Source organism: Pezoporus wallicus, unplaced genomic scaffold (genome assembly GCF_028554395.1).
Source record: "Pezoporus wallicus isolate ANWC-B61680 ecotype Strahan unplaced genomic scaffold, APGP_CSIRO_Pwel_v1 contig_7506, whole genome shotgun sequence".
Taxonomy (NCBI): domain Eukaryota; kingdom Metazoa; phylum Chordata; class Aves; order Psittaciformes; family Psittacidae; genus Pezoporus; species Pezoporus wallicus.
In genome coordinates this window covers 1944951-1960111 of record NW_026637546.1, presented here as the reverse complement: position 1 = coordinate 1960111, position 15161 = coordinate 1944951, and the positions used below count along the sequence as shown (strand labels likewise).

Below are 15161 nucleotides of genomic sequence, written 5' to 3'. Positions count from 1 at the left end.
CCCCTGCCTCATTCTCCTCCTGCTCCTGTTCCCGTGCCACAGACACTGATTGGCTGTGGCCAGCACCCACTGCAGGTACCCAGCAAGCAGCAGGAGGGTCAGGGATGTGAAGGTCCCTCCCACGCCCAGCAACACCGACATCACCGAGAAAGCGACTGGCATAAGACGTCTCATGAGGAATGAATCAGCGAAGCTGCAACTATAAAAGTGTCACTGAAGAAACCGTGTGTGCACCCACCGCCGACTGCTGAGGACTGTCAACAGATCCACGGGATGCTGCGGGATCCAGGTTGTGACTATTTTTAATCGCTTTTTCTCTTCCCCTCTTTCTCTCTTCTTCTCCATACATTAGATAATTACCCTCAGAGTGTAACTAATAAAATGATACGAGCTTAGGTTACCGTTACCGTGCTTTGTTCGAACTCAAGAGATCTCAAATCTATTTATCAGTCAGGATTCTTTAGATAGGTGTGCCCTCTATCCACAGGTGCATAAAGCACAACAATAAAACTAGAGGCCAGTTCCACGTGGGGCTGACTGCACTGTGTTCAGTGGGGGCTGCTGTCAACGTCCAGGGGCTGGGTGACCATTGAAGCCTTGTGCTAGTAAAGCTGGCAATGTGTCATTGTGAACTTTCTTTACAGGTCTGTGGAGAAGCCATTTAACACTGCACTAGTGTTATTGTAATCATAGAGGCACTTTAGTGGGGACAAAAAAAAAAAGAGTAGTATCAGGAACTTAGAGAGGCAACAGCTTTGGCATTTGAAGCTTTGCAAAAGGTTTTAAAAACAATGAGGAAACAGCCACACAAAATTAAGTTTTAAGTGCTTATGTTCATGTTAAAAGGAATCTTCATGGGCTCCTAATGGCCTTCATCATCTTTCAAATGTGAAATTTTTCCCACCCACCTGCAGCTTTATTTGGCCAGCAGAGAACCCATGACACCAGAGATTAGCCTTTGTGGCCTTCTCTGCGAAACTTCAGGCACAGAAACATGGACATCAGAAGAATAATCAAAGTAAAAAAATTATCAATTTGATAGCTTGCAGCTTTTTGATAGGTTTGGGTTAGAGCTGACAGTTAAAACAGGCCCATTCTTCTGACCAACATACTAAGCTGCAGGGTTAGAAATCTGAAATCTTTACAAAGGTGGCCTTTGGTTTTTATGAACTTCAAAACAGTATTACAGAATCTGTAGATACTTCATTTGACAAATGTGAAATCTAATGAATATAGCAGTTGGGCTAATTGAACAGTAAACATATGACAGATCAAAACTTCAGAGGGACATCAGAAATTGCTAAAAACATAATTGTCATGACAGCATCTTTTATGTCACTTTCAGTTACATGCAACCTCAGTTTACAGCATCAATCTATAATTAAAAAAGTAGAACATAAAGAGAAAGCAGCTATGCTTCAGCACTTTCATGCCAGTAACAGGACAGTGAGAGGCTGTGTTTTTTGGGGTGGTGTTTTGCATCTGTAGCTCCTCAAGCTGCTTTCTGAACTCCTTTTCTGAAAAGCTGGACTTAACAAAATTCTTCCTCACAGGGCAATCATTAGCTTTCACTTTCCTTCTGCAATAAAGCTTTCCAGACCTGCTACTACTCTTAAACACTCAAACTATTTCCCTGTTTGCTTTTAAGCACAAGCTACACTACACTATAGACTAGAATCCCTAGAAGGTTTTAAGACCAGTTACAGACACTGCCTAAAGAGATGCATTTATTTCCTGGTAAGTCTGTGAGTCCTTAAGAGATGCAGCTATCTTTTTTGAACTTGAATCTGTATTTCAACATTAGCACATGGAGTTTAAAAACCTGTACTGTATAGCACAGAGAACTTCCACACTGTTACTCATTTGAAGATTAAAATGGGGAAAAGCTAAGTAAGGATATAAAAACATGTAGTTACCACTTGGGCTCAAGTCACAGCTCTAAAATAAACTATTGCCATGCTCATTCTCCTCAGAGAGGTGATTTCTGGGATTAATCAGCTTGCTTCCATCTTTGCAAAAGCTCAGGGTGAAAGCAAGTGCTAAATGGCAACTTGCACAAGCATACAGTTCATCAGTTGCTAGCCATCTTCAGAGTTCATATGTGTTTGAATAATCCCTGCAAGGATCACTCAAAGCTAAGCAGTAATTGAGGTACTAATCCACAGACATTTTGTACTAGGAGAAATCAAAGAATAAGTGCTTGAAAACAAGCAACCCAAACCATTCTATGATTACTGTACATCACACCTGATCTACTGTTTTCTGACAGAAGATATTTAAAAACTGAAACTTGTTATGTGAATGTTATGCATCGTATGATGATTCCCTGCAGGGATGTGTGTGTGTGTGCATACAGGGGGCGGGGCACAGCAAATCAGCCAACAGAAGTGCTTCACTGATGCAAGCAGAGTACCAAAAGAGTCCTGAAGTCAGACCTTTACCTTGTTCCTGGTTTTAGGTATAGAAATTGGGAGCAAGCTCGATTTTCATCGATTCAAATAAAATTATGTTCAGTTACATTTCGAGAGATATTAACTGAATTTCTAAATAATTTCTAAGAGAATAGGAAGTAAAAGAAAGTGTAACTTTTGTACATTCACACTGAAGATGAATATCAGCATTTAAACATGGTAAATTTGTGACAATTATCAGAAACAAAGAGTTTCAGAAGTTTCATAACTCTTTATGTCACTAGTGCAGCTCTCACTCATATCAGTAACATTTTCAGTATGCAGAAGACAGCAATAAGAGCAAACTTACCTACGGTAGCTCTAATTAAGGGGGAGGAATCACCAATGTTGTTCAGACATTCACTTTTAATGAAATCAGTTACCCCATTGGGAAAGTTGTGAAAATGTGCTTTTACATTATTCTTCAAGATGAGACCACTCAAGGAACGCGTCGGCTCATCTGCAACAGACAATAATTACAGTCAACTATTCAATCATAGGAATAAAGCAGATTTCCACAGCAATACAACAAGAGCAAAGCTTATACAGAGATACGAACGTTCATTTCCTTATCTCACCCTCCAACTGCACCCATCAAGTCACATAGCAAAGCTTTTCAGGTTCAGAGTTCACTATTTCTATTTATTTAAAATTAGAATATCAGTATTACAAAATCTACATTTTATCAGGAAGTTTCATATACAGATATAGGCAAGGAATAGACCTGAAGTCATAGGATCTAGGAGACTCATGAAAGAAATTGGTCAAAGACATTCAGACATTCTGATTATACTGACTTGACTTCCTGCAACACTGATACTGAAGGAAAGCGATGACAAATCTTGTTTTTCACCACAGTAATATATAGAAATGATGTAGGGACAGTAAATCCTCCACCCCGTAGTCCCACAGAAACACAGTATTCACTTTTTCTACAAAATACGGTATTGTAATCCCTTCAGACACCAGCTGTTGTATCAATCTATTAATGTAATAATTAGGTGAAGAAAAAGTCTTCAAACTATGTTAGCAGGTGTTATGCAATGTGAACCATTCAGAATTGACCTGAACTAAGTAAGAATTTAAGCAACAGTTTGAGTTCTCTTCACTGAGCATTTTTTTGCCTGCAAATTTCTCTATATTATTGGGACAGGAGGAGGAGAAGAAAAAGAACAGCCTAGATTTTTCATTTCTACTCTAGCAGACTGGAGTAACTTGGTATTCTGAAATATGCTGGAAATGAGATCTGGATGTTTTACAGTCAAAAGATTAGTTTATAGTATAAGAAAGTTTAAACTTACCATTTACAATAACCCTAAGCACAGAAAGCAAAATTTACTTAGCATTTTAGCCATTTGTTTGGTTTCTTTTTTTTTTTTTCTTTTTGGTTGGTTTGTTGGGTTTTTATTTGGGTGGCGGTTTGTTTTTTTGTTTTGTTTTTTTCTGTTGTTGTGGTTGTGGAGTTTGTTTTTTCTTTTTTTTTTTTTGTATAAAGCTCTTATTTGGGCAAGAAATAAGGATATTTAAAGTTCTTTTGAGCCAAAAATTAGCTTACACATGGACCTGTCTGAGGCCTTCAAAGGCCTTCAAAACTGTTAACATCCCAACAGGAATAAGGATAAGCAAAGTAGGAAATAAAACTTTCAAATATAAAGTATTTTCAAACTAAAGTTACTGGATCACAACACGAAGACTCACAGTACACTCATGATGCCTGACTGATGGAAATTAAAGACACTTTCTATTAAGATCTGTGCTAGTTAGAACAGAAGCAGCACTTTTCAGAAGGGGGGGGGTTGTTTGGCTGATTAGAAATTAAAACTATTTTTTATCAACTGATAAAAACTGTGTCCTGGGTTCAGCAGTAGCAGTCATGTTTCTCCTCCTTGGTAGCTGGTGCAGTGCAGTGTTTTGACTTTCGGCTCGGGAACAGAGCTGATAGAGATGTTTTGGTTTGGCCAAGGACTTTGTGAGCCTCATGCTCTGCCAGGGGGAGGGGAAGCCAGGAGGAAGCAGAGACAGGACACCTGACCCAAACTGACCAAAGAGCTATTCCATACCACAGCACGTCATGCCCAGGATGTAACTGGGAGTTAGCCGGAAGGGCTGGGAGACTGCAGGGTTGGAGGAGGTATCGGTCGGAGCTTGGTCGGGCTTGGGGGGAGTTATCGGTCAGCTGGTGCTGAGGTGTTGTATTCTCTTCCCTTGTTATTTCCTTTGTCATTATTATTATTGGTGGTAGCAGTAGTGATTTGTGTTATACCTTAGTTACTAAACTGTTCTTATCTCAACCCGTGGGAGTTGCATTCTTTTGATTCTCCTCTCCGTCCCTCCGAGAGCAGGGGGAGGGCAAGAAAGGGGGGGAAGTGAGTGAACGAGTTACCTGACTGGGTTTAAACCACGACAAACTGATAAAAAACTATTTTTTTATCAACTGATGGACAGTGGGATTGAGTGTGCCCTCAGCAAGTTTGCCGATGACACCAAGCTGTGTGGTTCAGTTGATAAGCTGGAGGGAAGGAATGCCATCCAGAGGGACCTCGACACGCTTGTGAGGTGGGCTGATGCCAACCTCATGAAGTTTAACCATGCCAAGTGCAAGGTCCTACAACTGCATCGGAGCAATCCCAGGCACAGCTACAGGTTGGGCAGAGAAGAGATTCAGAGCAGCCCTGTGGAGAAGGACTAGGGGGTGTTGGTCGATGAGAAAATGATCATGAGCTGGCTGCAGTGTGCGCTCGCAGCCCAGAAAGCCAACCGTATCCTGGGCTGCATCAAAAGGAGCGTGACCAGCAGGTCGAAGGAAGTGATCCTGCCCCTCTACTCTGCTCTTGTGAGACCTCACCTGGAGTATTGTGTGCAGTTCTGGTGTCCTCAACATGAAAAGGACATGGAACTGTTGGAACAGGTCCAGAGAAGGGCAATGAGGATGATCAGGGGACTGGAGCACCTCCTGTATGAAGATAGGCTGAGAAAGTTGGAGCTGTTCAGCCTGGAGAACAGAAGGCTGCGTGGAGACCTCATAGCAGCCTTCCAGTATCTGAAGGAGGCCTATAGGGATGCTGGGGAGGGACTCTTCAGTAGGAATTGTAATGACAGGACAAGGGGTAACAATTTTAAACTTAAACAGGGGAAGTTTAGATTGGATATAAGGAGGAAATTCTTTCCTGTTAGGGTGGTGAGGCACTGGAATGGGTTGCTCAGGGAGGTTGTGAATGCCCCACCCCTGGCAGTGCTCAAGACCAGGTTGGATGAAGCCTTGGGTGAGATGTCCCTGTCCATGGCAGGGGGGTTGGAACTAGATGATCTTAAGGTCCTTTCCAACCCTAACTATTCTATGATTCTATGATTTTGAGTGCCAAAATTGACTGCCATCATACACTTTTTAATCTTTTTTTTATGTTCATACTTTATTCTCCTGAAGAAGCGTTATTTTTCATTGTCTGTTACTATAAGTGTATTGATCTGCAAACAACATGTCCTTTACCTAGAATTCTAATGTTATGAACCAGGAAGCCACCCTATGCATAAGTATTTGAAACAATTCTGTAACTTTAGATATGCTGTATGTTTTAAATTGATGCCTTTAAGGATACAAGATAGAAGGGGAATTAAAGAAACAACTGATAGGCTTCTAAAATATGATTAGTGGAATGTGCATTGGAATATAACACCCTAATTTTACCAGTAAAGAAAGCAGATGGTAAAAGCTATAGGCTACTTCAAGACTTAAGGGCAATAAATAAAATAGTAGAGGACACCCACCCTGTGGTGGCTAATTCATATACTTTACTGACCAAACTAAAACTAAATCAGAAATGGTTTGCTGTCCTGGATTTAGAGGATGTTCTCTCTTGCTTACCATTGGCCAAAGAAAGCCAGAATTTATTTGCTTTTGAATGGGAAAATTCTGACACAGGAAGGAAAACTCAATTAACTTGGACGGTATTACCTCAAGGGTTTAAAAACAGTCCAATGATTTTTGGAAATCAGTTAGCACGGGAATTAGAATGATAGAAGCCACCCACTCAGACAGGGACTCTGTTACAATGTGTGGATGACCTATTAATTGCTACAAAACAAAAGAATGTGTCTAGTGGACAGTGGGATTATTAAATTTTCAGGGACTGAATGGTTTTCGGGTATCCAAACAACAGGATCAACTAATACAAACCCGAGTTTCCTACTTGGATATGAAAGAAGAGGAGGACAGAGAGAACTTGGAATTGCTAGAAAAGAAGCCATTTGTCAAACTCCACGACTGTCAACTGTCAAGGAACTCTGGACATCCCTGGGAATACCCAGATGGTGCAGACTTTGGATCCATGATTATGGTGTTCTGGTAAGACCACTGTATGAACTATGAAAAGGAAATCCTCCCTCTTTAGAATGGACTGATTCAGCAGAGGAGGCTTTTAGAAATTTAAAAACGGAGCTAATGAGAGCTTCAGCTCTGTGACTTCTGGATGTGACTAAACCCTTTTGGCTATATTCCTGTGAAGAACAGGGAATAGCTTTGCGGGTCCTTGCTCAGAAATTAGGACCCTATAAAAGGGCAGTGGCGTATTTTTCAAAACAGCTGCATGAAGCGAGCAAAGGATGGCTGGGATGCCTAACGGCTGTGGCAGCAGTTGTCATGAATATTGAAGAGGCTCACGAACTCACACTGGGACAAAAGATCACTGTATCAGTGTCCCATGTTGTATCAGCAGTCCTGGAACCGAATGGAGCGCACCAGTTACATCCTTCACTTTTTTTAAAATACCAGGCTACTCTTGTGGAACACGATGACATAGAAATTGTGGTCACTAATGTCGTGTATCCGTTTTGCAGGAAGAATCAGCAGAACCACCAACACATGACTGCTTGGCCACTATAGAGACTGTATATTCAAGCCTACCAGATTTGAAAGAAAAACCTCTGGAACATGTTGACTCTTAATTTACTGATGGTAGTAGTTTCATGAAAAATGGTGAATGGAAGGCAGGATATGCCGTTACCACCACTTCACAGGTAGCAGAAGCTAAACCTTTACCTGCAAACACCTCTGCCCAAAAGGCAGAAACAATAGCCTTAACGAGAGTCCTGGAATTGGCTAGAGATAAAATAATAAATATTTGGACTGATTCTAAATATGCATTTGGTGTGGTCCATACACATGGTGTCATCTGGAAAGAATGAGGACTTTTGAACACACAAAGGAAACAGATTAAACATGCTACAGAAATTCTACAGCTACTGGAAGCTACCTGAGGAAGTATCCATTATGTATTGTAAAGGGCATCAACAAGCTGACTCTACTCAGGAAACTGGAAATAACTTGGCCGATTTTGAAACCAAACGAGCAGCTGAATAATCTAAAATCATGTCCTTAATCCCTGAGGGCAAACTAACAATTGAGAAATCTCAATCTATATATTCAAAAGAGGATAGAAAGTTAACTGAAGATCTGAAAGGACAGGAAAACAAAGAGGGCTGCGTTCAGATACCTGATGGGTGAATTGTAATTCCCTATAATCAACTCTGGAAGCTAGTTCAGGAGGAACATAATAAAACTCATTGGGGTAGCAACTCTTTCTATAAACATTTAGACAAATGAATTGTAGGAAGGAATCTATACACCATAGTTCAACTAGTGACAAAACAATGTCAGCTCTGTCTTAAGAATAATCCTAAAACTGAAAATAGAAATCAAATAGGGACAACTGGGAGAGGAAGTTATCCAGGACAGCAGTGGCAAATAGATTTTTCTGAATTACCAAGAAAAGGAGGCTACCAGTATTTGTTGGTGTTAACAGATACTTTTTCAGGGTGGCCAGAAGCATTCCCTTGTAGAATAAATAATGGAAGACAAGTAATTAAAACATTATTAAATGAGGTAATACCTCATTTTGGAGTACCAGCAGCAATTTCTTCTCACATTTTAGTGTAAAATTGTTACAAGAAATTAGCAAAAAAAATTAGAAATTGATTGATCGAACCTACAGGACCCCTACGTATAAAACTGCGTTGGTTATAATCTGGACTTTATGATAATCAGCATACAAGCTTGGGACCAAAATTTATACCTGAAATTAATGCACAGTGCTACTAAAGTTTTTAACTGTAGTGACTGTTGGGTGTGTGCACAGTTGCCTAAATCAGGAGAAAATCCGAACTTTCCATTAATTGGCGTTTCAATTCCCTGCACTATCTCATGGACAAATTTGTGGGTGAACACCAGCAATCTATGTCCAAGCGAAAAGTTAAAACTTGAGATAGTTAATCCTAATCCAAGTAGAAAATATTATACCTGTGTACAAAAGTGTATTACACCAGGAACCAGAGTAGATTATGTTTGTTTAAATGCCACAGGTGTAGGTAACTATTCAAATTGCAATCACACTATTAATACAGATGGTATCGTAGTCCAGTGGTGGGCCATTCCTGAAGGGAAAGGATGGTATTGGTTATGTAGAGAAAATCCTTATAAGACTCTACCCCCCAGTTGGAAGGGGGCATGCACTTTAGGTGCTGTGGTACCCAATCTTACTATTATTGACATATATCTTTCTGGAACCTGGGTTAGAAGTTTTTGTTAAATGGACCAAGCAAGGGTTTAACCCTATTACCGAATGGCACACCACATTTCATAATTTTGTGAGATGGCTAATTCCACCTTTGGCAGCAAGTGAATTAGAGAAGGCAATTACAAATATCTCAGCAACCAGACAGGAAACAGAAAGTAAAACTATTGATACAATCTAAGCAGAACAAAAAGAGACAACTAGCCTATCTAAACCGGTATTACAAAACCGAATGGCTCTAGACATGTTACTGGCTTCACAAGGAGGAGGAGTTTGTTCCATAATCAATGAGAGCTACTGTTCCTATATAGATCAAAGTGGCAAAATTGAAACAGATCTGGAGGAACTTGGAAACAAACTAAAATATTTCATGAAATGACCAATGATGATACCTCTTGGGGTTTTGAAGAAATATGGAAAAAGTTAACTTCATGGTTAACTAATCTCCCCTGGTTGAGGCAACCGGTTGCAGGAATATTAATTCTTTCAATACTGATTACTTGTGGTAGGATACAATGTTCCTTCTGGTGTTGTAAACGATCTATGATAAATTATGAGGATTGGAAAAGGAATGAAATCAAGCATCAAGTAGAAACAGGAAACTACTTCAAAAAGACTCTAAATTGTAATGCCGATATATAAAATATTGCAAAAAAATTTATAAAAAGAACAGAAAAAGGGGGATTTGAGATTAGAAGGCACAAAAATCACAAGATAAAATATAAACCTTTGTAAATAAGTAGAATCAGTTTTGGGTAGCATTAAGTTTGATAGCTTTGTAGCAGTAGCAATGGAAAATAACTGAGGTACATGTTTCACAGAAAAAAAATAGTAGAGTGCAGCTACAGAACATAATTAGAACTCTTGTATAAGATAAATCGTTGTAGTTGGCGTAGTTTTAGGTCCTTATGACCTTAGTACAAAAATAAGTGTAAGAAAAACAGGATAGAAAAACAGGATGTGTGGATGGGGAGTACCTGGGACTGTCCAGGATGGGCTGCAGCTAAACTAACTGGTAAGTAGAAGGACAGGGTGATTTCTATGTCTGCAGTGTTACCGAGCCAATTAAGCTGGTATAAATATTATCTACTGCGCGTGCTTCAAAGGCTACCAAAGTGATGAAGACTGCTGGAAGAAGTAAATGACTCTCAGAGACCACCACCACATTTCTGTACGCATGTGGGGAAACTTTCTGGAAAAATGACGTAATTCATACGCAGCCGCATGAATATGCATGTATGTACGTAATGAACATGCATGCACAGTGACTATATAAAGATGGCTTGTTTAGCAATACGGGAACACATGTTAGGTGAAGCTATCCCCCATGTCTCCCAGTGCCACAATAAAGAATACCTGTCAGCTTCAACTTTGTTGGCGAGTTCCTGGAGATTTCTCCAAATCAAAATACCCACAAACTTCCAAACAATATAAAACCAAAAATCATTTCACTTGCACAGCTCTGCATTTCAAGGGCCAACAACTTTTCTGGGAGAGTGGAGAAGGAGGGAAGAAAGGGTTATTATTTTAAATAAAAATATTAAAGACTGGATGAGTGGACAAACTTCTCAACTACAGAATTTAGCAGTGAGACCAGACAAGTGCTACTCTACTATTACTTGGCAAATCAAATCACGTAATTTTTAAACTTTGCTTCAACTTTTGAAGTACCACTAAAGACCATGTGGAAAATGACCTAAAAGAGTTCTGACTTGAACTACTGATCAGTCAGTCTCAGGTTTGCCTGAAGCACTCTCCCAGTTAAAAGTAAAATCTCTGCATAAACTCTTACACCAATATAGTTATGTCAAACTCTGAATGCTTTACATAATTATAATCCATTGACAGGTATATACATCTTGGAAGAATCCAGTCCTCCATAAATGATTATTAAGATTCAAAGTTGTACCTGGAGAGTAAGGAAGCAAAAGAAGTTTGACTTTAAAACCCTTACAAGCCACAATAAATCATTGTCAGCAGCCACAGTTAAGATCAGAATACACTAGTTACTCCTTTTGTATCAGCCAAGAATATCTTCTTGGGGTGAAAGAAGTCAGAATGCCAACCAAAGGCTGATTAGAATATGGTACATCAACGAGAATTTGTACAAGCTCCAGCATGAAAACATTGAACAGTGCATTAAGGAAAAACATTAATCCTTTAGAATGCCTGGTTACAAATACAAAACGAACAAGGCAACAGCTTCCATTTAAACAAGCAGAGATACTATTATGTCTCTTCTGTGTCAGAAATAGGCAGATTAGCCACCTGGTTTAGATAAAAATCAAGGTCGCATTAAGGTGAAACTTCAGCAACATTTTTTTTCTTCATAAATAGCAGCATGAAACATCTTAAATCCATTGCTTTAGCCAAGAAAGACTTCTCCTCATAGCAAGTGTTTTTTCCCACAGACCTGCAACAAAGATTCCACAGGACTGATTCATAGTAAAAGTCACATCTCTGACAAATGAAAAAGAATTCATGGAGCAAGAAAAAGATTAAAAACAAACAGCAAAACCAATTATCACCATAGTGAGACGTGACAAGCAGAAATCACAAAGAACTTAAGTGCTAAACAAATAACAATCATTTGAGCTTGAGATGTAGCACAGAATCTGATACTCAGGCATTTAGAAGAAAACCCAGGCATTAAAAAAGAACAACAGTGCTCTGCACCGCAGCCGGGGAGAATGGTCCTGCTTGGAGCCTCTGGCAGAAAGCTCCAGGGGAGACTCGAGGTCAATCCCTCGGATTTTGGAGTCCGGGATACAGAGGATCCAAGGCCAGCTATACCCCAATTGAAAAGAGATACTGGCAGCCTATGAAGGAGTTTGAGCTGCTTCAGAAGTGACTGGCACTGAAGCACAGCTCCTCCTGGCACCCCAGTTGCCTGTGCCGGGCTGGATGTTCAAAGGCAGGGTCTCTCCTACACATCATGCAACTGATGCTACATGGAGTAACTGGGCTGCACTAATTACACAATGAGCTCAAATAGGAAAACCCAGTCATTCAGGAATTCTAGGAGTCACCATGGATGGGCCAGAGGGCAAAGATTTTGGAATGTCACCAGAGGAGGAGGTGATGCGTGCTGAAAAGGCCCCATCATACAGTAAACTGTCAGAAAGTGAAAAGAAATATGCCTTGTTTACTGATGGGTCCTGCCATATTGGGGGAAAGCATCGGAGATGGAAGGCAGCTGTATGGAGTCCTCAACAACAAGTTGCACAAACTGCTGAAGGTGAGGGTGAATCGAGTCAGTTTGCCGAGGTGAAAGCCATCCAGCTGACCCTGGACATTGCTGAACGAGAAAAGTGGCCAGTACTTTATCTCTATACTGACTCATGGATGGTGGCAAATGCCCTGTGGGGGTGGTTGAAGCAATGGAAGCAGAGCAACTGGCAACGCAGAGGGAAACCCGTCTGGGCTGCTGCACTGTGGAAAGATATCGCTGCCTGGCTGCAGAACCTGGTGGCGAAAGTATGTCATGTAGGTGCTCATGCACCCAAGAGTTGGGCCACTGAGGAACACCAGAACAACCAACAAGTGGATAAAGCTGCTAAGATTGAAGGGGCTCAGAGGGACTTAGATTGGCAACATAAGGGTGAATTATTTTTGGCCTGATGGGCCCATGGCTTCAGGCCATCAGGGCAGAGATGCAACATATAGATGGGCTCCTGATCGAGGGGTGGACTTAACAATGGACACTATTGCCCAGGTTATTCATGAGTGTGAAACATGTGCTGCAATTAAGGAAGCCAAGTGGTTAAAGCCTCTCTGGTATGGAGGACAATGGCTGAAGTACTAGTATAGGGAGGCCTGGCAAACTGATTGTATCACTCCCACCAACCCACCAAGGCAAGTGCCATGTCCTTACCATGGTGGAAGCAACCACCGGATGGCTGGAAACGTATGCTGTGCCCCACCCCACTGCCCAGAACACTATCCTGGGCCTTGAGAAACAGATTTTGTGGCGACAGGGCACCCCAGAGAGAACTGAGTCAGACAATGGGACTCATTTCTGGAACAATCTTATAGACACTTGGGCCAAAGAGCATGGCATTGAGTGGGTATATCACATCCCCTACCATGCACCAGCCTCTGGGAAAATCGAACGGTACAATGGGCTGTTAAAAACTGCACTGAGAGCAATGGGTGGTGGCACTTTCAAACACTGGGATACACACTTACCAAAGGCCACCTGGTTGATCAACACCAGACGATTTGCCAGCAGGGCTGGCCCAGTCCAGTCAGAAATTTTACATACTGTAGAAGGGTATAAAGTTCCTGTGGTGCACATAAAAAATTTGCTGGGGAAGACAGTCTGGGTTATTCCTACTTCAGGTAAAGGCAAACCCAGCCGTGGGATTGCTTTTGCTCAGGGACCTGGATATACTTGGTGGGTAATGCGGGAAGATGGGGAAGTCCGATGTGTACGTCAAGGGGTTTTGATTTTAGGAGAAAACAGCCAATGAACTCAATTGTATGCCGTTGCCTGCTATGTAGCACTTTTATAGCCCACCTACTACATGTCTTCAGGTCACCAGTGGCTGGCCCTGACTTCCCTCTGACCATCATCCCAACAATGACGAAAGCAGACAAGCTCAGCAGTGACCAGGCAAGTTCTGCAGTGTCAGCAGCAGGAAACAGTCTAACACTGCACAGTCTCTCCTGCTCTGAAAGACTGTTACAAGAGATGAAGTCCAACATAATGGATTGGATGAATTCAGCAGCTTTATAGAGACTGGTCCATGCACTAAGGAATGATACCTCTCTCTCTTTGTGTGTGGGTGGATGTATATATATGTGTATATATATGTGTGGGTGGATATATATATGTAAATATATATATGTATGAGACGAGTTATGCTATATTGAAAAATGTGAGATCCGAGCATGATGTGAATGGTATGGAAAAAGGGGTGAATACTGTCCTGTGTTCAGCAGTAGCAGTCATTTTTCTCCTTCTTAGTAGCTGGTGTAGTGGGTCAGCAGGTGGAATTCTTTTGATTCTCCTCCCCATCCCTTCGGGAGCAGAGGGAGAAAGAAAGTAGGGGGAAGGGAATGAGCGAGCAGCCGCATGCTTCCAAGTTACTGGCTGGGCTTAAATGACAACATACACAGATATCAATTATTTTATGACTACTGCAGTGCTTTTAAGAACTAGAGTGTGTCCTCATACATCTATATTTTTTCTCTAATAAGGGTTTGTATGATATATGGTGCACATGTAAAAGCAACAATGTTTTCATAGCTCACCTGAAAGTCCCGGTTAGCATTTGTTTCACCATGCCTTTTCATCCTCTCTTCCTTAGAGCCTAAATTCCTAGATGGCTAAAAGAACTGAGCGACTGGGATGAGGGTTACATTATCCATTCACAGACTGTGATAAAGCGTCTAGAACACAGCTGTATTCTGCCCTATTACTCTTATGGTACTGGCAACTTTAAAAGCTAGGGTGAGATTAGCAACTGTAAAAGCTAGGGTGAGACTTTTTCTAAAGAACTGCTCTGTCTGTTGATTTCAGTTGTATAGCTGTTAAGACTTTTTCAGAAACAGAAAAAAAGTTCTCCTGTGTGTAACTACTGGTATGGATTTAATAATACAAAATGTGATTAAAAAAAAAATCATGAAGTGTTACTGTTACACATGAAGAGTTCTGATCCATTACTGAGTGACTGGCTCTCTTAGAAGAGCTAAAACAAAAAAAATAAGGATCCCAGCAGAGCAGTGTCAGATAGGAAGTACAAGATCAGTAATTTCTTCCATCCAAACATATAAGAATACAGTAGAGACACCGTCATGAGCTTCCTAGAAGAAAAAAATCCTATTTTTTTTTTTTAATTTCTTTTTTTAATGTTTAAGTAACCTTCAGTATAACAATACAAACCAGTATGGTTTGCTATCATGTCAAAAGCAGGACTGACAATGTTTCAAAACATTTAGTGTATCTGAACACATAAATGACCTTGAAATGTAGTAGCCAGTCTGGAATTAATCAGTGCTCAATTGACTCATGTGAGTCATGGAAAATAATTTGACACAACTGCCTAAGCTTAGGAACATTGGTAAGATACCGAAACAAAGCTGGAAGTGTTTTACTGATGCCGAAACTATGCTTCTGAAGACAGTGTTGTAAATAAAACTG

At 40.8% G+C, this 15161-nt stretch overlaps 1 protein-coding gene across 2 annotated transcripts in view; it reads right to left on the bottom strand.

Annotated features, from left to right (window-relative positions):
* TNPO1 (transportin 1) overlaps window positions 1-15161 on the bottom strand; it is a 74445-nt gene that overhangs the window by 33669 nt on the left and 25615 nt on the right. For both annotated transcript variants that reach the window (XR_008971789.1, XM_057406115.1), the window contains exon 5: window positions 2761-2910. Coding sequence is in view for 1 of the 2 variants with exons in the window: in XM_057406115.1 (XP_057262098.1) it covers window positions 2761-2910 (150 nt within the window). In the remaining variant the exon portion in view is untranslated. The remainder of the gene's footprint in view (window positions 1-2760; window positions 2911-15161) is intronic.